Consider the following 22,888-nt stretch of genomic DNA (forward strand, 5'->3'; position numbering starts at 1 on the left):
TATCTTGTTTAAAATAGTTATTATATTCTATTTATAAAAATTAATTATATAAATTCTATCTAATATTTTAAATGTTTGTCATATATCAAACTATTATGAGATAAATTACATTTATAGTTAATTTTATAAAATGTTAAATATATAAAATTTAATTTACTCTTTAAAAGTGAATATGATAAATAATTTGAAACGAAAGAAAAATATAAATTACTGTCGACTCAATCTCAATCTATAAGTAGAAAAAAAAAGTATTTTCTCTATTCAATACTAGTTGATCATTTTTATTTCTACACGTATATTAAAAAATCATAAATAAAGAGATAATTGTACTAATTCACCCCTTAAAAGATTTCTTGAAAATTTTATAAACAATTGTGAACACTTTCAAAAAGAACTAATTGCAAGGGTATATAGAAAAATATTAATTAATATTTTCTTATTTTAGTTAGTTGAACAACTAATACGAGACAATTATATTTAATAAAATAATCAACTAATATAAAATGGGGAAAATAATTTGATCACAAACACTTTTTTTTCTACTTTTTGACAAATATAGAACTTTTTGCATCAATTTAAGATTTTAGATTGAATTTATGTGGTGAAAGTTGAAACATATGTATTTGTTTTTCTTTAGTCTTTCTTTTTCTTTTTGTTGTTTTTCTTGGGGGACCAAAACACAAGCAAGCAAATGTCAAAGGTCACATTGACGACCAATGAATTATTGAATAATTTAGGAATTAATATTTAAAAAAGGTTATTGAAATATAAAAATTTAACTAGCAAAATCACTCAATTTTGTTTTGTTTTTACGGAACAGGGTTATTATTCAAAATAGCTTATATATACATTTTAATTATGTTTGAAATCAAAATTGCTCTTGCCGTCTATATTTTGAATCACAAATACCCTAAAACGTTATTTCTGCCATTTGAATTGACATCGCAGTTCAACTCGACAGTCCAACATGATAAAAGTACTTCTTCTCAATAGTATTGTTCTTTCTCCTTGTTCATCCTATCACAAAAGGAAAATCAAATATAATTCTTCCATTGTTCTGGTTTGAGTTGTTATTCAAATTTTGAATCTCCAACTTCAAAGTGTGTTGAAGTTTGTTTGAGGTTATGATTGCGTGTTGAAGAATCAAGCTCATTGTTTGAATATTGGGATCACAGATTCACAAAATTAATTTTTAAATTTTCATGCTTAGTTCTTTCATATATATAATTTTTAAATATTTTTTTGGTATTTCAACTCATCCCTATTTTCAAATATCAATCTTCAAACTATGAAATCAAGTGTTAACTCTCAACTTCCAGCTTCAATTGCAATATCCATGCAATTTTTAGTATTTAATTAAATGTCTTCAAATTTTTACATTTTAAAATCCAACAAAAGCTAGAAATTTATCACCAACAAGCTTTCAAATGAGTAGCTATTTTCGAGTTTTAACACAAAAAGAATGATTTCAACAGTTCTTCAACATCTTTCAACCCTGAAAACTAAATTTCAGCCTCAGATTCGATGATATCAGTATCCAAACAATAAACTCGATCACTCAGCACATAGCTACTACCTTAAACCTGTTCCATCCCCATTCTCCCCTTCCATTGCCATCCCTACAACTTACTAGTCTAACTCCATGACACCAAAGATGTATCAAGGCTCAAATAATTCACTAAAGTGATGAGACCTTGAAAACTATTTTTTCTAACTCTGAGTTCAACTGTTGAATTTATGTTGATCATCTCCACTTAAATAAATTAATTTTTTAATTTGTATTTTACATATGCAGATATTTTATCTATCCTCGATATTTTTGTTCTTTGCATGCATAAGGCTTACGAGTCTCAACTAATTTATTACTCTCTCGATTTCAGATTAAGTGATTTAGTAAAAAAAATTAAAATTTTATTTGTATTATATAAATTGAGACATAAAATATATTTAAAATAAAGGATATAGAATTATGTAGAAGAAGAAAATATGAAATAACTATTAAAACAAACATCTTATGCTTAATTATATTCCTTCCATCCTCAAACGTAAAGACAACGAGATTCAACAATTTCTTTAATTATTTACATTAGTTTTAAATTTTATATCAAGTCAAAATCAAATAAATAAATTAAAATAAAATCGAAAATATAGTTCGAAGTGAGAAAAAAGAAACATATTTATCATGCTTGTTTCTATAAGTATTTTTCATGGTATGAACAATTTTGTAGATATACAGCGCCGCACTAATTGACAAGTCATTTTCAAGGTCTTTTTGAGAAGGAAATAAGTCTATTTAAAAAATTTCCTAATATGGAATTACCAAAAAAAATAAAATTGAATAAATATTAAAAATTCAATATTTTATATTTGATCGTCTTTCTCCCACCCTCAACAGGTATTTTATTCACGATCTCATCCCGCTATTGGCACCTCCAACATTCTATTTCTCTATCCCCTTATCCCTCGAAATTCTAATTTTTACTTTTATATTATTTGTCTAATAATATATTTTATTCAGTTATCAAATAAGAAAATCACTTATTTTGCATGAATACTTTTAAATAAAAATAAGAAACACACATTCATATATCATATAAGCAAACACTCATTTCCATCTTGAATAAGAGCTATTTTAGTCCCACAAAGGCCTAGAAGTTTCTTGAACATTTTGTATGTTTGGATTTTGATTTGGAGTTTTTAATACCTCTAATGCATCACATTCAATTATATAGTCCCATAAATGTATTTGGGAATATTCGATATCATTGTTGAAAGATGCTCCATAAATCAACTCCTCCATCTTATTACACAAAGTTGTACCTCTAAATTCCATTCTTGAATTTGAATTTATATTGATCATCTCCACCTAAATAAATCAATATTGAAATGTTAGTACTAGTTTGAGTTTGAAATAATATACCCTAAAAAATATGAATGGAGGAGGCACTTCGAAGGTAAGGACGTATAAAATCGAATTAAATCACAATTTAAAAAAAAAAGCTCATCTAGTAGTTTGATTTGATTTGGTATTAAAAAAAAACTCGACTATATTTGAGTTGGTTTGGTTTTAACAAAAAAAAAAACTCGAGACCAAACAAACCCCACATTATACAGATAATTTTAAGATCTTATTTTAAGGGCGTATAAAATCGAATTAAATCACAAACTGAAAAAAAAGCTCATCTAGTAGTTTGATTTGATTTGGTATTAAAAAAAAACTCGACTATATTTGAGTTGGTTTGGTTTTAACTAAAAAAAAACTCGAGACCAAACAAACCCCACATTATACAAATAATTTTAAGATCTTATTTTATTGTACATAAGAATAGTTTTTAAATATTTCTTATACTTATTCATAGTTTTTATCTTTTAATATAATATTTCAAGTTTGAAACTTAGAATTCTTCATGGTCCAGTAAAGATTATAGTCCATATATGTCGGTAGTTATAATAAAACTTAAATCAAATCAAATTAATACTAATACAAAAAGAAAATCAATCCAACACTTAGAATGATCGACAATAATTTTAAAAAACCTGAGGTTGAAAACCCTAAATTTCATTGGTTTGATTTATATATAAATTTGAAAATCCGACACAAATAATTTGATTTGATATTTAAAAAATCCAAACCAACCCGATAATGTACACCATATTCGTATTCGAAGGAACTTTCCTCCATATATCAAATAAAAGACTTGGTACTTTACTCCCCAACTTGCCCAAACAAACACACATTATTGGTTGACCTTCTGATCGACCCTCTACTATATATTTTTTCATGTCATCCAAAATAACTTCAACTTTCGAATACTATATTGTTTAACTTAATTAACTATAAATTTCAAATATCAATCGATTCAGGTCCAAACGTAACATATATACCCTAAAGAAATTAGAAACAATACCTTAGTTTCATGAGAAATTTGTATTGTAGAGTTCCCATTGAGTTCAAATCTTGTAGACACAACTTCAACACCTTCCATATAGCATAATCTAATAATATTATTGAAAGTGGCTATATTATCTAAGCCAATTATTAAAACCACTACAATATTTGGTCCCATTTCATGGAATTCAATTTGAGGGGTTGATTTTTTGTTCTTCTCCAAATTCATTTTCAAACTTTCTATGTAGTTAATTGCTGCATCTATTTGATCTGGCACTGCCATTGTCTCCTGTAACACACAAAATTGTAAATAATTATTAGTTCAAAGAAATATACAAGCATGCATGCAAAACGCGTATTCAGATATTTGAAGTTTATGACTTCTTTAAAATAAATGCAAAAATTTGAACATCTGTCTATGCATGTGCGCGTTAGTCACACATGCTGCATTACTTGATTCGTTACACTGTACTTTCAAAATTTATGAATTCAGAATCGCAAAATACATAAAATATAAGATAAACTACTAAAAAAAGAAATTGTATAACTAACCTTAGAGCTCGAGGTAGAGGCATTAGGAAAAGGGATCAATGAATAAAGTTGATTACATAAATTCTTCATATAATTCCTTCTATTTTTTTCCACATCTTTTCTTTCCAATTTTGGACCTAATTTAGACTTTAGGTTACTTTTCATTTTCCCTTTTGCGTATAATTTTTTCAAAGAAAAAAATTCTCTAAGTCTACCTTTTATAGATTTCTCCAAAGCATGCATCATGTTTTTTTTTTTATATAATTTAAAGAAGTATATTTAAATGTCAGAAGTTTTTACCAAAATAATTTATTATTTAAATCAATTTACAATAGTAATATATTTTTTCAAAATTTTACAAAACTAGTATAAACGTTGTTGACAGTAACGTATTAGGCCATCTATTAATTCTGCCAAGAAACAGACCAAAACTAACGGGGGGACGGCGTTAAAGTTATAATACGTTACTACAAATAACGTTTTAGAGTTTAAGTTGGAATACGTTACTTTCAGTAACGTTTTAGAGTTTAAGTTGGAATACGTTACTTTCAGTAACGTTTTAGAGTTTAAGTTGGAATACGTTACTGAAAGTGACGTTTTAGAGTTTAAGTTGGAATACGTTACTGAAAGTAACGTTTTAGAGTTTAAGTTAGAATACGTTACTCTAAGTAACGTTTTAGAGTTTAAGTTGGAATACGTTACTGAAAGTAACGTTTTAGAGTTTAAGTCGAAATACGTTACAGATGGTAACGTTTTATAATTTTATAACCCATTAGCCGCACTTCCCTCACCTTCGTTCCTACGTTACAGATTTCCCCTTTTTTCATTCCCTCGCTAAGAAGAGCTGGTTCTCGTCGTTAAGGTTGCCGGAAAAGGGGATTCACAATATTTCAGCGCCATAAGTATTTCGAGAGGTAGTTTCTTAAGCAACCTTCGTTCCTAAATAAACCCTATTTCAGAGATTTCCCCTTTTTTCATTCCCTCGCTAAGAAGAGAGCTGGTTCTCGTCGTTAAGGTTGCCGGAAAAGGGGATTCACAATATTTCAGCGCCATAAGTATTTCGAGAGGTAGTTTCTTTGCTTAAGGTATGTTTTTCTTTACGAAGGAATTGAATTGAATCGTAAGTAGGATTCTATCTTGTATAAATTGAAGAATGTGCCAACCAACTCATGAAATTGGATTCCAAAATAAGTTGTTATCTGGTAACTTGTTTTGTTTAGTTCGATTTAAGGATTGTTTCATGGTCACTGAACTCAGAATTGTTATTTAAAGTTGTAACAATTGTATATTGTTGAAGAAGATTGCGTAGTAGTGCATTGAGAGAATAGCTATAGTCATTGTTACATTGTCTTTTAGATTAGTATATGTTTGTTAGTTAGTTACATAACATAATTAATTTGTTAGCCTAAATTGCTTAACTCATTAGTTGGTTAACTTTGATTATTGTAATTAGCACTTTAGTCATTTATATAAATAGCCTACTGTACAGATGTAAACATATAATGAAACTATCTAATAATGATAATCTATATTCTTCTCTGTGATTCCTTAAATTTGTCTCATCTATTCAAACAATTCTCTGTAAATTTTGATTCTTAACATATATCAACAAAAAGATTATACTCAAGTTCTATTGTTGCTTAGTGTAGTCTAAGATGGTTTGTCTTATACAACACACTTCCAAATTAAAGAGAATGACCTTAAAATTTTTAAATGTGATTTCATAACTTTACATCACTTTTGAAGTATGTCGCCAAGAAAAAACTACATAATAGTTCGGGCTAACATTTAAGTTTACTTTCATGTGTATTTCATAGGTATTTTTTATGGCTAATGATAGTGAATACAAGTTGGATCCTGGTCCATTGGAATCGAATGTATTAACGGGACAACTTACTCATAGATCACAAGATATATGGGAAGGAAATGTTAATATGATTCTTAATACGAGGAGAGAAGATGGAAATTTTTGGAAGCTCATAGAGAAATATCCCATCCATCCACGAGTTCTTGAAGTAATTAGGTTATCTGGATTATATGGTGTTTACAAATCTAATCGGCCTGCTATTGACCGTAGTTTGATCACTGCACTAGTTGAGCGTTGGCGTCCCGAAACTCACACTTTTCACTTTAGAACAGGCGAAGCAACAATTACCTTGCAGGACGTAGAGGTGTTGTATGGATTACCTATGAATGGTGATCCAGTACTTGGTAATGAAATGATAAGGACCATAGAGGATTGGCAAAACATTTGTCAAAGATTATTAGGTTTTGTTCCTTCTCGTGAAGACTTCAAAAAAAATTCCATCAAGGTCGCTGCATTTAATTCACACATGTTAAGCCAGCCACATTTGTCGAACATGGCAACACAAGATATGGTTAATCAGAAGGCAAGATGTTTCATGTTCTGGATGATTGCAGGTATGATGATGGCGGATACATCTGGTGGTTATTTGAAGCTTATGTACCTGCCTATGCTCGAAGACGTCAATAAAATTGGATCTTATAGTTGGGGGAGTGCGACCTTGGCATACTTGTACCATTTTCTTTGTAAAGCTTCACAGAGTACCCAAAATGAGATAGCCGGATTTTTGCCACTACTTCAGGTATACCTAATGATTGTACATATAATTTATTTATATTTCTTTCAATTTGTCTCTGTAGTGTTATTGGAGGATGAAATTTTTTAGAGATGTAATCCTAAAACTCTTTCTCCCAGATTTGGGCGTGGGAGAGAGTCACTGTTCTCCGTCCTCAAATAGTAGCCCACAGAGATGCGAGAACTATTTGTCATGTTGGTTTGCCTAGGGGTCCGCATGCTACTAGATGGTTTGCACATCTTAGTTGGACGAATACTACCAAGCATGTGTTGAAAGTTTATAGGGATGCACTTGACTCTATGATAGAAGATCAGGTACATTGCTTTTACTTATTTATAAATATTGTAAATGTAAAGACTCACTTTGCTCTTTTTTTTTTCATGTAGTTTATTTGGGAACCGTATTCCGATGACTTAATTGAGAGTCTTCCTCTCTATTGTCATGCTGGACGAGACATATGGCGAGTTAGAGTTCCAATATTTTGTTGGGATGTGGTCGAGGTTCATTTGCCAGATCGTGTTATGAGGCAATTTGGACTACAACAAGCTATACCAACTCCGTTTCCATTTGATTCCAACCACTTTCGCCATGATCGTCGAGGAAGACCAAACACAAATTGGGAGTTGGAACATGCACATTGGTTATCATTTTGGAACCAACGTCTCCAATATAGTTGTGATGCACCGGTTAATAATGAACCACTTTGCTATGATGATCCATATCTTATTTGGTTCAGGCGCATTACTCGTCTTGTTATTGGTAATCCTAATTCACGTCCTCAAAATCAACAAGGTTATGTGCCTAATTCGACGGCATATGAAACTATGGTATGCCATTTATTGTTACTGTTGTTTAGTGTTGTTGCTGCCAAGTGATTTATGTGTCTTTATTGATTTTAGTGTTTCATTTATTTTGTTTAATGTAGTTGCTGGCAAGTTTTTCATTGTTTAAGTGATAGTCCGATCTAAATCATCAGATTAATGGTGCGTCATTAAATAACTTCCACTTTAATTTATTTAGGTGCGGCATATTCATTCGATGGTTGATGAAGCTAAAACACTTGGTGATAATCCATCATATGAGGCGTTATACATGTTTAGAAAAATGGTGCGAGATCAAGGTTCTGATTGTTTGAAATATGTCCATGAGGCTGACAGGGTTCATGTGTCAGCCGATTATAGAAGAGATGTGGTACAACCTGTCCAGTTACATCACCCAGTTCGTAGGCGAGGAAAAGGTGGTGTTGCAGGTAGGAGAGAACGTGCTGTTGAAAGAGCACAAACACATGTTGAAATAGATCAGGCCACACAAAATGTCCAAGAAGCCTTAGAAGATGATCAAGCAACATCCAATTATAATATTGGTTCTATTTCAGGAGGTTGCACTCATGAATTCACTCAGGCATCAAATATGACATATCAACTGTCAGAAACAGATATCATGCCATACGTGATGCCACAGACTCTACAAATATCAAGTCATCCAAGTCTTTCATCACTTGAGAATGTCATTGGTAATTTTGAGAATGTCCCAAATTTTAACTCATCGCCTGTGCCTCTGATCATTGAAACCCCTGATGCCACTAATAGTTTAGAGGACCCGAATCATGATGTGGACGATAATGATCCAAAGGATGCAAGTGAAGGCGGTGATACGACTATTCAAAATAGTGAACCATCAAGGAGGGAGAAGCGTAAAATTAAACTTAAGCCTTGTGGGACTGGTACTTTAACATCTGACATTTTTTATTTAGTTTTACTCTCTTTTAGAATAATAGAACATTTATATTTTCTTTACAGGCGGTCACTATGCTATCCAACATGTCCAAAAACAGAGAGCCAAGAATAAGTAATGAAAATTGATGTTGCTGAAATCTTTTGGTGTTGCTGAAACCTTTTGGTGCTGCTGAAAATTGGTGTTGCTGAAGCCTTTTGGTGCTGCTGAAAATTGCAGCCAACTCTTTTTCCTTCAACCCCTTGTATCTGCTTTAGGTAAAGATCAAATTTTTATGATTATTTTTGTTTGATTCTGTGGTCCAGTTATGGCAATGACCTTCAATTTCATGGTTGCTGTTGGAATAATATTGGGAAACAAACGAGCCTTTAACTGTTTCAATGTTCACAGTTCCTTCACTTCAATCTATTCTAGGAGCATTTGCTATAAGCTTAATTTTATTAGAATCGGATGAATTTTTATTAGTTATTTAGGAATTGATGATTGTTTTTATCCTGCTACATTGGCCATTGGCGAAGTCTGTTCAAGAAAAGTTTTGGTCTTTGAGTTGAATGTTCTGTATAATTGAATACCACTAAATCCATTGTTCCTGATACATATACTTCAGTCTTTTACTATAGTCAACTGAAATAGATGTTGGCTTCGTATAAGTTTTACAGCCTTAAATTAAGTATACTTGGTGCTTTTGTGGACTTGAAACCAAAAACATACTTCCTCTGTCCTGTTTATACAATGGTACTTTCTAATTTCTACATATAACATTAAAGATGTTAACTTGTGTGTTGATGAGAACAATTTGGCATATATTTTATTAGCCATAATGATCAAACTTTATTGTTTGAGTAGTTTTTGGTGATTTTGAGTTGTTGAAGAAATAGAAGAGTATCAACTTTTGGGTGATATTCTGAAATTGGAAGATAGTCATAAAAGTTGGACGGATAAGGTATTACTAGGTGGTAACATTGAATTACATTTGAGTTTAGTCTATGATTAGTTACCAAAAAGGGATTGCTACTCTTCTATTTCTTGAATTTTTCATGACTGCCAACAAATCAAAACTTTCAAGAGTATCGACATTTTGGGGATATTCCTAAGTGGGAAGAGTGTAACTAAATAATTAATTACTCCTCCCTTTTTTCAAAATATTTGTCCTACATTTTTTTAGTAATATAATTAATAGGCAACCGTTTGAAAGTTAAAAAAAATTAGAGCTGTTTGAAAGTTAAAAAAAATACATAATTAGAGCTGTTTGAAAGTAAAAGAAATACATAATTAGACTACCCACTTAAATTTGATTTCGAGTTGGACATCGACGCCTGTCATGCCCAGTTTGTTTACACAATCCACAAGCCCGCCCATATGTTGCAGTATCACGATCCATCTCATTATGAATTCTAGTGGTCCTTGATCGATTGGGACGTCGATAGAATTCATTACTTCTCATTATAAAGCTTGGTGATGGCCAATATGCCTCGTGTCCAATCGGTGAGAATGACCCAGAATATGTTGTAACATAATTCTCTATTGTGAAATGCTCGCTGACAAAATTTCTAGCTAATGCTCCCATTCTTTCAGTAACCTTCATGACATGTGAATACGGGAAGTGCAAATTAGCCCATTTTTCACAATCACATTTTTTTTCACTTAATGAAATACAATGAGGATTACCACCAATACCATCAGTTTGTATTGATCTAACCTCATATACCCCTGTGGATATATTCCAATCATAAACAAAGTGTCTTTTTGAATTTTCATTGTTTTTCTCCAACTTCTTTTTGAAACTGCTTGTCCATAATTCCTTTTGCTCAACAAGTTGGTGAGTTTTTTGACATCTACGAGTATATCGTTCAACGGTTTGCTCCAATGAAAGTCTAACCATAGCAGTGACGGGCAAGCCTCGAGCTTTCTTTAGAAGTCCGTTGAAAGACTCTGAAAGATTTGTTGTCAGTACTCCCCATCTTTTTCCATTATCATGACTAACAGTCCATTTGTCCAATGGAATTCGCATGAGGTATTCATATGCTTCTCTATTTTCTTCTTGAATTTCCCACATCAAAGCTTCAAACTTCCTTACTTGATGAGTTGTAGCAGCCCTCCACATAAGATTACTGAGGTCCCTATTTGGAAATTGAGATTGAAAATTACTTTTAAGATGTCTCAGACAAAATCGATGAAAGGCCCGAGGTTCCTGCAATCGCCACAACTCCGATAAACTAGTCAAGATTCCTTTTGCCCTATCAGAGATAATACAAATATCTTCTCTATCTTTTATCACATGTGCACTCAATTTCCTAAAAAACTATTTCCATGCCTCTTTAGACTCTTTGTCAACAATACCAAACGCAAGAGGAAGAATGTTATCATTTCCGTCAACTCCAACAGCAATTAACAATTTTATCTCATATTTACCATACATATGAGTTCCATCTACTGAAATAACAGGACGACAAGTTTGGAACCCATCAATGCATGGCTTGAAAGCCCAAAATACAAACTTAAAAGTTTTTACCTCTGGTGAACTCATTGACTCTTCGTGTTTCCATTCCACAACTGTTCCAGGATTAAAGTATTGAAAAGCTGCAAAAAACTTAGGAAGCTCACTAAATGATTTCTGAAAATCACCATATACCAATGTAAATGCGCGTTGACGCCCAAGCCACGCTTTTCTATATGTTACTTGATGACCAAATTTTTCATGAACCTTAGACATGACATCCACTACCAACAATTTTGGATTTTTACTTATTTGATTTAAAAATAGAGATGCAATTAAATTGGTATCTAAGTTAGTGTGACCTGTTGTAAGTCCTTCAGTCTCACATCTATGATTATTAAAATACTTTCCTATCTTCCAAAGGCTACCTCCAACCTTACGACCTCGAAGAAACCATGGACAACCCAAAGAATCATAAAATCTGCATCTCACAGTCCATACGCTCTTAGTTGATATTACAATCTTAAATTCTTTATTTTTGCGCAAACTCCAAATTGTCACAGCCCGTTTTAACTTAGTTTTACTACTAAAATACATATTTTTTTCTAAATCTTTTTTTGCATCCTCGACCCAAACAGAACAACATTTCATTTCGGATTCACGAGTAGAGATAAAAATATCTTCCTCAGTCTCCAATGTTGTAAAGTAAGGTATATCATTATTTTGCATTTCATCAAATTGATTTTGAAAATTCACCGCACTTTCATTTTGAGGTAAATCTCCAATATCTTCATCGGATTCACTTTCAATGACTTTACTCTCTCCATCATCTTCTGAAGGTTCATCCTCCTCCGAATTTTCATCACTTCTTTGAGCATGTGCATCATTACACAAATCAAAGGTAGCTTCATCTTCTCTGTAAAAAAAAAAAATTCATGAAATACAAAAAAATGAAAATAATTAATTATTCATGCTATTAAATAAAATTAGCTAAAAAGATTATTCTACCTGATTTCATATTGATTGTGTATACTCTCAATATGTCTTTGACTACCCGAGCCTTCATCAAATGATTGATGAATACCATGTGTTGCAGTGCATGTAAAATGAGGCTGACTGAATGTGGCAAATCCATAATTTTGAGCCAATAAATTCATATGATAACCATGTTGATCATTCATTCGAAACAGATTATCTTGATTTATTGGTCTAATCTTTATATACATCTCCAAAAGATTTATATCAATCTTGTTCAAAAATTTCTGAGGAATGGCAAAAAATTGTACCAAAGATTGGTCATTCTCAATTTTGAACTCAATAAATCTTATAACGTTACCTTGAAATGAGCATGGATATTTTCCAGAAATATCCAATTGAATATTTTCTCCATCAGTCCCCATTTTCTCATGCAACAATTTAATTAATTCAACGTAGTTGGTCGAAATAGACATGCTAACAATCATTCTGGCACATTCGTTATATCGAAATCCGTTTATCTCAGTGATTATTTCACCGCCCCAATACAAAGCAATCATCACGTTATCTTCAAAATTAGCCATCAAAAAATCCTACACACGAAAATAAGATGCATTATAGTTATTAAAAATATGTTATAAGTACATTACAATATATTGACAAGCCATACCTATTGAAATTTTGTGAGTATTGATTCAACAATAGGGCATATACGCAGAAGCTTTGTAGAACATTATTTGAATGTGCTAAACGTTCTACACAACCATTTCTTATAATGTTCTGTGGCAACACTTTAAGAATTTATTTTAAAGTTAAAACGTAACATATAGTAACGTTTTATTGGACGATCAAATCAGCAAGAAATCTTCACATACCCGTGACATGATAGAATCGTTACTTAGGATAACATTTTAGTCTTAAAACGTGACTCCCAGTAACGATTTAACGTCACATTTTGTACAAAGATTCTCAGGTGGCAGACCTGTGATTTGATTTGATATAATCGTTACTCCAAGTAACGTTTTATATGTAAAACGTGACTTCCAGTAACGTTTTATATGTAAAGAGATTCTAAGGTGGCAGGTGGCAGATTTACAAAGATACGTTACTGATGGTAACGTCTTAAGCTTAAAATGTTACTGTCAGTAACGTAATGCTTCTTAACGCCGTCTACCAAATACTTTTAGTCTGTTTATTTTGTGAAAATGAAATATAGCCTAATACGTTACTACCAACAACGTTTATATTACTTTTGTAAAATTTCAAAGTTCCATATTATTTTGGTGAATTAAATGAAATAATAGATTATTTTGGTCAAGTTCCATATGTATGATGTATAGTTGTCAAATTAGAATCGTCATGTGTATTATAAAAAAAAATATGTTTATATATAATAACGGGTAAATGCATAAGTTCCTTCAATCTATGCACGAAATTTCAGCGACACACTTATAGTATATTAAGGTTCTATTATCTCTGAATTTATTTTATAAATAATTTTCTACCCCTTTTTGACCTACGTGACACTAGCTTTAAAAAAATGTAAACACGCGCTACACACACAAGATATTGCCACATAGGCCGAAAAAAGGTAAAAAGTTATTTATAAATTAAGTTCAGAGGGATAATAGGACCTTAATTGATATAGTATAAGTGTGTCTCTTAGATTTCAGACATAGATTAAGAATACTCGTGCATTTTCTCTATAATAATATATAATAATTTATTCAAAAATTTATTTATTTTTTACTAGTTTTTAGTCTTCTTTTTTATTTTGGGAGGGGATGGGGTACTAATACAAGCACATGGTTCAGATTGATATATATAATATTAGGTTTTAAAAAATATTTCTAAAAATAAATAAAAAATATTTAAGATAAATATAAAATAATTTAATTTATCAAAAATCAACAAATAAAAAATTAAATTTTATAATAATATCGAATAAATAAAAATTAAAGTGTAAAAGCTCAGCAATTCGGCGTTGTACTACTTTTGCATTTTGAACACGGCAAGTTCTCAAGAATTTCTTGTTAATCGACGGCAAGACTCTGCGATAGATAAAATTATATTTTAATAAATTATTAAAATAATTATTATTTAATTATCTTTTTATTATTTATGATTTTGAAATCCAAAACTCTGAGACTAAGTACAAGAACTATATATTTGTCAAAATAGAAAGGCTCGATTAAAGGCAAAATTTGATATAATTTTTATAATATATTATATCGAATCCTTTTGTGACTCATGATTATATGGATAATAAAAGAAGTTATTGAAGGGCCTGTTAATATATTTTGTTTTTAGGCCATTAAATTCTTTGAGTCATTCTATTGTAACGATCTGCTTTCGTTATTGTAGAAAAGTTAATGGGGGAAAAAAATTAACTTTAGAATTTCTAGCTTAGTTTAGATTTGGACGAAATCGAAGTTAGTAAGGTCGAAAAAATTTAGTAACAAATGAGAGATCTAATTATGAATTTGATCGCATGAATGGATTGCTAAGTCGTTAAGGAACCCGTACGATTTTACGAAATTAAATTGGGGCGAATAGAACTCTTGAACCGATCTTATAGCAAACGGGTAGTTTCTGAGTGTTATGGGTTGAAGGTGTGTTGTGAAATAGGAGTTTGAGACTCTTAATTCGACTCACTAGTTCCATGTACGCCGTTGTGGAAATATTGTTCCTGTCAAGGTGAGGCCGCTGTGGCGGGATGGGAGCCGTCATAGCGGTCCAGTCGTGATTCGCAAATTAAGTTAGAAATAAACCTCAAAACGTCATTATTCTGCAAACTTCGTTCTTAAGAGTTAGGAGACAAACCGGGGCGACTTATTAATAGATTTTTTTTTTACCATAATTAAGGCTAAAGGTAAGGTTTTTACTTTTCAAATTCGTTTTTCGATTCGTAGAATGTAAATTCATAGGTAATTATTGTTGGAGGAGTGTTTTGGATTGTGGAAAAAACCCTAATTTGGATACTGTGATCATAGGTATGTTCTGCGATTGATCGTGTTGATTATAATCTGGGTAATTAGCCATTATTTATTGATCCTTGCATATATTAATTGTTTGTAGACATAGAACAAGCGGAAAGAATCTGGAAAGGGAAGATTCAACTGCCTTAGGGGATTCGAGGTAGGTGATGGTTTGATTTCTTATTTGTGTGGTGTATGTTAGCAATTGCTTCATTGTAATACAATGTGTGTATGTGAATGTTACACTATTGATCACACCTAATGCAAATGAGTATGAATAAATGTTTGTATGTCATGAATCAACAATTGATAGTATGATTATGAGAATGTACATTGTAATTATGATTGTGGTTTGTTGAATGGATTGAGTGTTATACGTTCTAACACACCAATTGACATAAGATGTCATGTATAGACATACATATTGAAACGGGTGTCATGTTCCGACACACTAATTGGGATCAAGTACCAGTACACTAACAATTTGAGTATGAGTTCCACGAGAGGATCATTGAATTGGATTCCATGAGTGGACTATTGAACTATGTTCTGTATCTACTTGTGATATTGAAAGATTGTATGTTGCTCTGAAATGATAACCAATGTGTATATATATTCTTTACATTTTATGTTTACCTTGTTGTGATTCTAAACATGTTGTGCTTACCGGGATAGCCATGTGATCCTATCAGTACATTGTGGTTGTGTAATGATACCGCACTGCTTTTTCTTTCTTGAGTACGTGACATCTTCATGCGGCTAATGACATATCTCAGTTAGGTGACTTTGGAGCGTGACCGAATCTAAGGTAAGCCAATTCTTTCATGCTGGTATGAATCTCTCTTAATTAAGTCCACTATTTTCGAACTTAGACTAACTCTTTAGATATTGTTATGTTTTAGTTTTCAGGATTGCATCCCTATTCCTTAGACTTGTGAACTGTTAGAATTTTGGTATAATGACTTTTAGGTTCTATGAGTTAAATTTTCCTATTAGTTATGGTTCATTGTTTTAGTTGAATCCTTGGAGTTTATGAGGATTTCATTTTTTATTGTCATTTAAACGTGCTTCTGTATCTTTAAATGTTTTAATTTTCGTTATTTTTGGTTAGTTGGGTTGTAGTAACGGTTTTCCGACCGAAGAACTAGTGTGGCTGCCATTCACGATGGTCTAGATCTTGACACCTAACTGGGGTGTCAATAGTACGATTCAGTTGGTTATTTTTTAAAATTATATCGTCCCAATGTTTCGGTTATTTTATAATATACAACCAAATTAGATTTTTGAAAATCATCCTAATCATATTAGTTTCTCTTCGATATTGGTATTACTTTTAAAATATCAATTCAAAATATATTACTATTAAAATATTTATTTCACAAATATATTCTTGAAGAAACACTTTAATTCTTCATCAAGAATACAAAAATATAAAACCTTATTGACATATTGTTTGACCTTAAACTTTTAATGTGAATGTTTTATTGTATTATTTAATAAAGTATCTATTATGATTTCTTCACATAGTGTTAGAATTTCAAGTCGCATATATCCATTGACTTAGGCAAATGGATTTGGTAGAACAAATATTACAAAGATTTGACAAGAAAACACATCATGTGAAGTTTCTAGGAAAATTTGGCACAAAAGTGGGGCAAATTAAACAGTAGAATTTGTGATCACTATTAACTATACACTATGTCAACAATTTTGACCAATCTCTTTTGTATTGTCGACATGCATCACAAATATCACAAATCATTATCACATCAATTAACTCCGTGACCACAAAAAATAAATTCATAATATAATTATTAATACTTGTATCGATATTTGGAATTTAACTTTGATTCTAGTGCCAAGTACCATATTTAGCACTAATATTACTATTGGTCATCACTAGAAGACACGTCATATGGTCATTCTGATTTTTTCTCTCATCAGTGGCGGATCCAGAATTTAAAGGTTGTGGTTCGCTAGAAATTTTTTTTTAAAAAAAAATGCTATTGGCGGAATTCAAACCCTCGCTAGTGGCTTCGCGCATCTCTTATTGCGGAGGTTTAAATCAGCCCACCCACAACTGTTTTATTTCTATGGGTGCTCATTTAAATTATAATAACATATGTATCATATTTTCTATATATATATATACAAAAAAAATTCGGAAATCAATGGGTGCTCGAGCACCCGCGTCTGGCTTACTGGGTCCGCCATTGTCTTTCATAAAGTCACTCAACTTTCAATGTTAATTCAAAAGTCACTCAATTATATCATTTTCTCTCATATAGTCACTCAACTTTAAATTTTAACGCAAAAGTCATTCAACTGTTAACTCTTCCCTCAGAAAGTCACTCAATTTATTTAATTATTTTTTAATTAAAATTTATTGATATTAATTGTTTATATAACGAACCAAAATTTTTAAAGATAAAAAATATCATTTAAACAATTTAGTGATCCATCCACCTAACCCGATCCATGAAAAAAATATAATATGACCCATATTATCTTGCAAGTCTTTACTGTCTTGTGAAATATGTTTATTTGAATGAACATTATTTCATGTTGCATCAATATCATTACCATATCAGTATATAATGGTGAGAGCATATGCTGAATTAGTTATTCTATTCTTTGTCAGGATTGAAATATATTCCGAGGCTATGACAACATCTTTCACACAAGATGTAAATCTCTTGTAGTTTACATCCATTTTAGGGAATAATTTAGAATTAACGGCAAAATAAAATGGGTCATATTATATTTTTTCATGAATCGGGTTAGATGGGTGGATCACTTAATGGTTGAATGATATTTTTTATTTTTAAAAATTTTAGTTTGTTATATAAACAATTAATATCAACAAATTTTAATTAAAAAAAAATAATTAAATAAAAATTGAATGACTTTCTAAGGGAAGAGTTAACAGTCGAGTGTCTTTTGCGTTAAAATTCAAAGTTGAGTGACCTTCTCAGAGAAAATGGTATAGTTGATTGACGTTTGAATTAACATTGAAAGTTGAGTGACTTTCTGAAAGAAAAAGGCATAATTGAGTGTCATCTGAGGTATTAACTCACTAAAATCTACCATCCCAACGATCCATCACACCGCCCTTGATGCTAACTATAATCCATCATTATTGCCAGTATCAATTACTATCATTACTTATTATATCGTCAACTATCACTATTAGTAATACGGTCAACTATAACTATTTCTACCATCTAAATGATTATTTGAGTGTTGAATATTGTGTTTTAGGTCACTTCGTGTGGATTGATATAACCGAATAATAGAGTAACAACAAGAATATTCCAACCAAGAATTAGATTCGAAACCTAAAGGGTGAAAAATATTAACAAAAAATTTAAAATGATATATGAATTTTTTTAATCAAAACGATAAAATCACTCACGAAGTAGCGATTTTAATTTGTTAAATTAGTAAATAGAGGATTGGTTCTATAACGATGGAGTAGATTTTTATGTAGACCAATTCAAGGCTCTTCGTCAATAGTCAAAATACATCGAGTCTAGTGATAAAAACAACGAAAATAAAATAAAATGGACCACTTTATATTTATGTAATTCTTTGTGTAATAAATAATGACGGTGAGTTATGTTTTTGTTCCGAGTTAGTTATTGAGCGATAAATATATATTTATTTTTAATTATAATTTATATATTTTGAATTTGAATTTTTTAAAATGTCATTTTTTAAAGCACGTTTTATCTAATTTTATTATATAAAATTTTTAGCGCAAATTTAAATTTGATCGAATTTTGAGATAAATATCAAAAGGGGACAGAATGAGAGAAGTTAGTAGTTATGACTTAGTCACATCAATTATTGAAATAAGATTTAAATATAAGTTAGTATTGGCTACATATTTAATGTTGTTGTATCAATAAAGTTCAAGGCATATGATTGATATATTATTTAATTAAATTAAAGTTATGGTAATTCTTTTTTTTAATTATTATTATTATTATTATTATTATTATTATTATTATGAATTGCTTTGTTAAAAAAAATTGTTTACCCTGGTGACTCTTAGACATAATTTTGTCTTTTTACGAATAATTCTTACTTGTATTGTTACATTGAATAATATAATCGTTTTTATTATTTCTTTATTCTTATTTTAAATCCAATTTAAATAAAAATGAATTTTTTAAGTTTATATTTAAGATCAATAGATTTGGATATTTTAAATGTTTGATTTTGACGTTTAAGTCTTTTAAATCAGGCTATAATAATGAACAACCTTAATCCATTAATAGAAGATGTGAGAAAGAAGAAAAACTTATATTATATTTGATTTAGTTGAAAGGTTTATATTGGACTTAATGCTATAATTAATTAATTAATTGGGTTATAGCGTAAACATTTATTGAACCTTTGAAAAAATTAGACTTATTAATATTAAATACATATGATCTAGATTTAGCTAACTATAAGTTATTTCTAAGGATTATAAATAAAATTTATAACCATGCATGAATTTTTTTGTGCAATAAGTTAAAAACTTAGTTGTGATATATAATGAATATATTAATTCTTGATGGTATTTGAATTAAACAAAACATGAAATAAATTCTTGACATTACAAAAATAAAAAATTACAAATCATACTTAGAAAGTAAAAGGCAAAGAATTTGATTTCTATAAAGGTAATAACAACCTAGATTACAAACTAAGAATGAAAAAGATTAATATATACCGATAAAACTTTAAAATATCAAACAAAAACCAATTCAAACCGTAACATATCAAATATTTTTCTCGGTTTGATCTGGTTTTCGATATTTCGTAACTTAGAAAAAGCTTGGAGTTTCATAAATATTTTTCATATGATTTTCTATTGGTGGTAACTCTATTGTATTAAATTCTATAAGTCCAGATTCAATAATGTAGTCCCATAGATGTTGGTTTGATTCAATGTCATTGTTGCAAGATGGTCCATAAATCAACTCCTTCATCTTATCACAAAGACTTGTAGCCTTAAATTCCATTGGTGAACTTTTATTGATTTGTACCTAAAATAGATCAAATATTAAATGTTAGTTTAAAAATATCTAGTTTGAGTTTGATTCACAAGAAGTTGACAACTACAACAAATGTTATTCTCATCACATCTATACATTGCGCTTTCATAATCAGATATAAAATTTAAAGACATATGAGCTTCTTTAAATATATTTTGACTTTAGACCACTAATTCTATTGAGTCGAATCTGTGTCCAAACATACATTTGTAATATACAAACCTTAGGTTCATGAGAAATTTGTAGTGTAGAGTTTCCATTGAGTTTAAAGCTTGTAGACACAACCTCAACACCTTCTTTATGGCACAATCTAATGATGTTATTAAAAGTGGCTATATTATCAAGGCTATTTATTAAAACCACGACCATGTTTGGGCCCATTTCATGGAATTCAATCTGAGGTGGTGACTTTGTGATTGGGCCGGGCTCATTAGTTTGATTGAGTGATTGGGCCTTATTTGGGCCCATTTTCAATTCTTCCAAGTGCTTCTTGTTCTTCTCTAAATTCATTTTCAAGGTTTCAATGTGTTTCACTGCTGCATCTATTTGATCAGGCACTGTCATTGTTGTTTCCTGCAACAAGCAAAATTGTATTAGAAGAAGTATATAAAACGCAGAGACGGATTCAGGAATTTGAAGTTTATCTGTTTTGAATTGTAGTTCTTTTGTATCATTGTATACACAAAATCGAATCGAAGTTACTGAAATATATAAGCAGAGGCGGATTCAGGAGCTTGCATGCATGCATGCACAAATGATATAAGTTAGCTAAGAGCATGTGATCATTAATCCTATGGGAAAAGGAGAACAACAATTGGATATATGCGATGTAGAGGCGGATTTAAGATTTAAATATTCATATGGAGATACATATGATATTTTCGAGCCAAAAAAAATAACTTTGAGGACATTTTTGATCTAATAGACGATAATTACGAAAGCATAATAACTAACCTTAGAGGTAGATGAATGAGTAGGGAGCATGGAATGAAGCTGATTACATAAATTCTTCATATGATTCCTTCTATTTTTCTCCACATATTTCCTTTCCAATTTTGGAGCTAATTTAGACTTCAAGTGTCTTTCCATTTTATTTTTTTTTTCTGTTTGAGTACTATTTTAGAAACTATAAGTTATTTGTTATAAATTGTATAACTCCTTATAGAAATATATATATATACCACAAAGGTAATCAATCAATCCCTTGGGGTCAACAAGAACATGTTGTAGACATAAAAATTATTAGTGATGTTGAAATTAGTGCGTCATATTTAATTCTCAGATGCGTCGAATTCAGAATTTAAAATTTATAAGTTTCTATAACGACTAGCGATTCAAATGAATATAAGTCGGACGTGGTTATGAAACTTGAAACACGTGTGTACTTTAGTCTCAAGTTTTTCTTTATTTTGCTCTTCTTTTATTTTTTGGTCATATTTCTTTTGTGGGGGAGCTGGAACAGTAGAGATATTACATCAAAAATAGTTGATATTGTTGAATTTACATTTATATCACGCGTATAAAATCATTGAATTATTATAGGAATTAACTACTTTCTAGTGAGTGTTGAAAACAACATTTTTGTTTTACGAGAAGAAGGGCGATCGACGTGCATTTTTGTAAGAGGTTGTTATTACACTTCGTATATGAAGCAGTAGTGGCAGAGCCAGGGATTTCACTAAGAGTATTTAAAAATATCAGTTTGTTATGTTAAGAGTATTCAAAATATGTTATTTATTCATTTCGTGTATCATTTTATTTATGTACGTAGTATTTTTTTTCTGATGAATGATATCCAATTAGACATCCTTACCACCGTATGGCTACGACACTGACAACCAATGGAGGATTCAGGATTGAACATCTACCACGAGAGCTTTTGTATTCCCTTAACCACTAAGCCAACTCTTTATCTTGTGCCGACAGGTGTCAACATCAAAATATATCGAGATAAATCAAAATTTACCCTATCTATGCGACATACTTTTCTGACAACGGAATATCGCTTGACACCCTTTGGACAAAGATAGCTCCGTCCCTGCGTAGATATAACCTCCTGGTCACATGACATGTTACTAGCTAGTTACACCAATATTATTATTATTATTATTATTGTTGTTGTTATTATTATTCTTTTTACAAATAGCCAAAAAAAAAAAAAGGATCAGCTAGAGTGGAAGCTTATGGGAGGGAAAATTGTTGGGGTCATTTGGTTGCCGTACGAAGTGAATTATAGAGTAAATTTGAACATGAAATTTATAATTTTTTCATAAAATTTACATATTTGAAATTATGTAAAAATTATTGTTATAATAATTGACAAGCTAAAATATATAACAAGCTTATTAAAAAAAAATTATTTGACTTTCAAAATTGAAAGATACCACTTAAATTAGAATTGAACAAGTACAACGTTTGATAGCGTTTTAGTCATTCAGATAAAAATTTAACACGCCAAGTTATCTAATGTGTGATACTATTTACAAACCCGCATAATTAGAACATGTACAAATTATATCAACAACCGAACGATCCAAAGAAAAATATTTTCTTTAGAAAAATAAATAATTTTCTCACTTAATATTTCTTGTGTTTTAACCTTACGATATTATCCTAATGAATCTTACTAAAATGTTTCTCGTATATCTTACTATTTGACTTTGATAAAAAAAATTGATACATATTATATTATAATA

At 30.5% G+C, this 22,888-nt stretch overlaps 4 protein-coding genes and 1 long non-coding RNA gene across 5 annotated transcripts; 1 reads left to right on the forward strand and 4 right to left on the reverse strand.

Moving 5' to 3' along the window:
• Positions 1 to 2,262: 2,262 nt before the first annotated feature.
• LOC112940152 (uncharacterized) lies at positions 2,263 to 4,578 on the reverse strand. The gene is made up of 3 exons (XR_011212146.1): positions 4,442 to 4,578; positions 3,909 to 4,178; positions 2,263 to 2,866 (listed from the first exon to the last, which is right to left on the reverse strand). It is a non-coding gene; the product is annotated as an uncharacterized lncRNA (long non-coding RNA).
• LOC138339095 (serine/threonine-protein phosphatase 7 long form homolog) lies at positions 4,578 to 9,892 on the forward strand. Its single transcript, XM_069290415.1, has 5 exons — positions 4,578 to 7,026; positions 7,140 to 7,334; positions 7,407 to 7,847; positions 8,041 to 8,743; positions 8,820 to 9,892. Exons 1-5 carry the CDS (start codon positions 6,247 to 6,249, stop codon positions 8,870 to 8,872), a joined length of 2,172 nt encoding a protein of 723 aa, XP_069146516.1. The 5' UTR covers positions 4,578 to 6,246; the 3' UTR covers positions 8,873 to 9,892.
• A 41-nt stretch (positions 9,893 to 9,933) lies between these two features.
• Positions 9,934 to 12,755, reverse strand: LOC138339012 (uncharacterized). The gene is made up of 2 exons (XM_069290290.1): positions 12,200 to 12,755; positions 9,934 to 12,107 (listed from the first exon to the last, which is right to left on the reverse strand). The coding sequence occupies exons 1-2, from the start codon at positions 12,748 to 12,750 to the stop codon at positions 11,057 to 11,059; spliced, it is 1,602 nt and encodes a 533-aa protein (XP_069146391.1). The 5' UTR covers positions 12,751 to 12,755; the 3' UTR covers positions 9,934 to 11,056.
• Positions 10,040 to 10,858, reverse strand: LOC138339131 (uncharacterized). The gene has a single exon (XM_069290454.1). It carries the CDS (start codon positions 10,856 to 10,858, stop codon positions 10,040 to 10,042), a length of 819 nt encoding a protein of 272 aa, XP_069146555.1.
• Positions 12,756 to 19,680: 6,925 nt separating the features above from the next.
• On the reverse strand, positions 19,681 to 21,650 carry LOC101265482 (transcription factor bHLH162-like). Its single transcript, XM_004248125.5, has 3 exons — positions 21,147 to 21,650; positions 20,415 to 20,765; positions 19,681 to 20,183 (listed from the first exon to the last, which is right to left on the reverse strand). The coding sequence occupies exons 1-3, from the start codon at positions 21,279 to 21,281 to the stop codon at positions 19,962 to 19,964; spliced, it is 708 nt and encodes a 235-aa protein (XP_004248173.1). The 5' UTR covers positions 21,282 to 21,650; the 3' UTR covers positions 19,681 to 19,961.
• Positions 21,651 to 22,888: the final 1,238 nt, after the last annotated feature.

Source organism: Solanum lycopersicum, chromosome 10, assembly GCF_036512215.1.
Source record: "Solanum lycopersicum chromosome 10, SLM_r2.1".
Classification (NCBI taxonomy): domain Eukaryota; kingdom Viridiplantae; phylum Streptophyta; class Magnoliopsida; order Solanales; family Solanaceae; genus Solanum; species Solanum lycopersicum.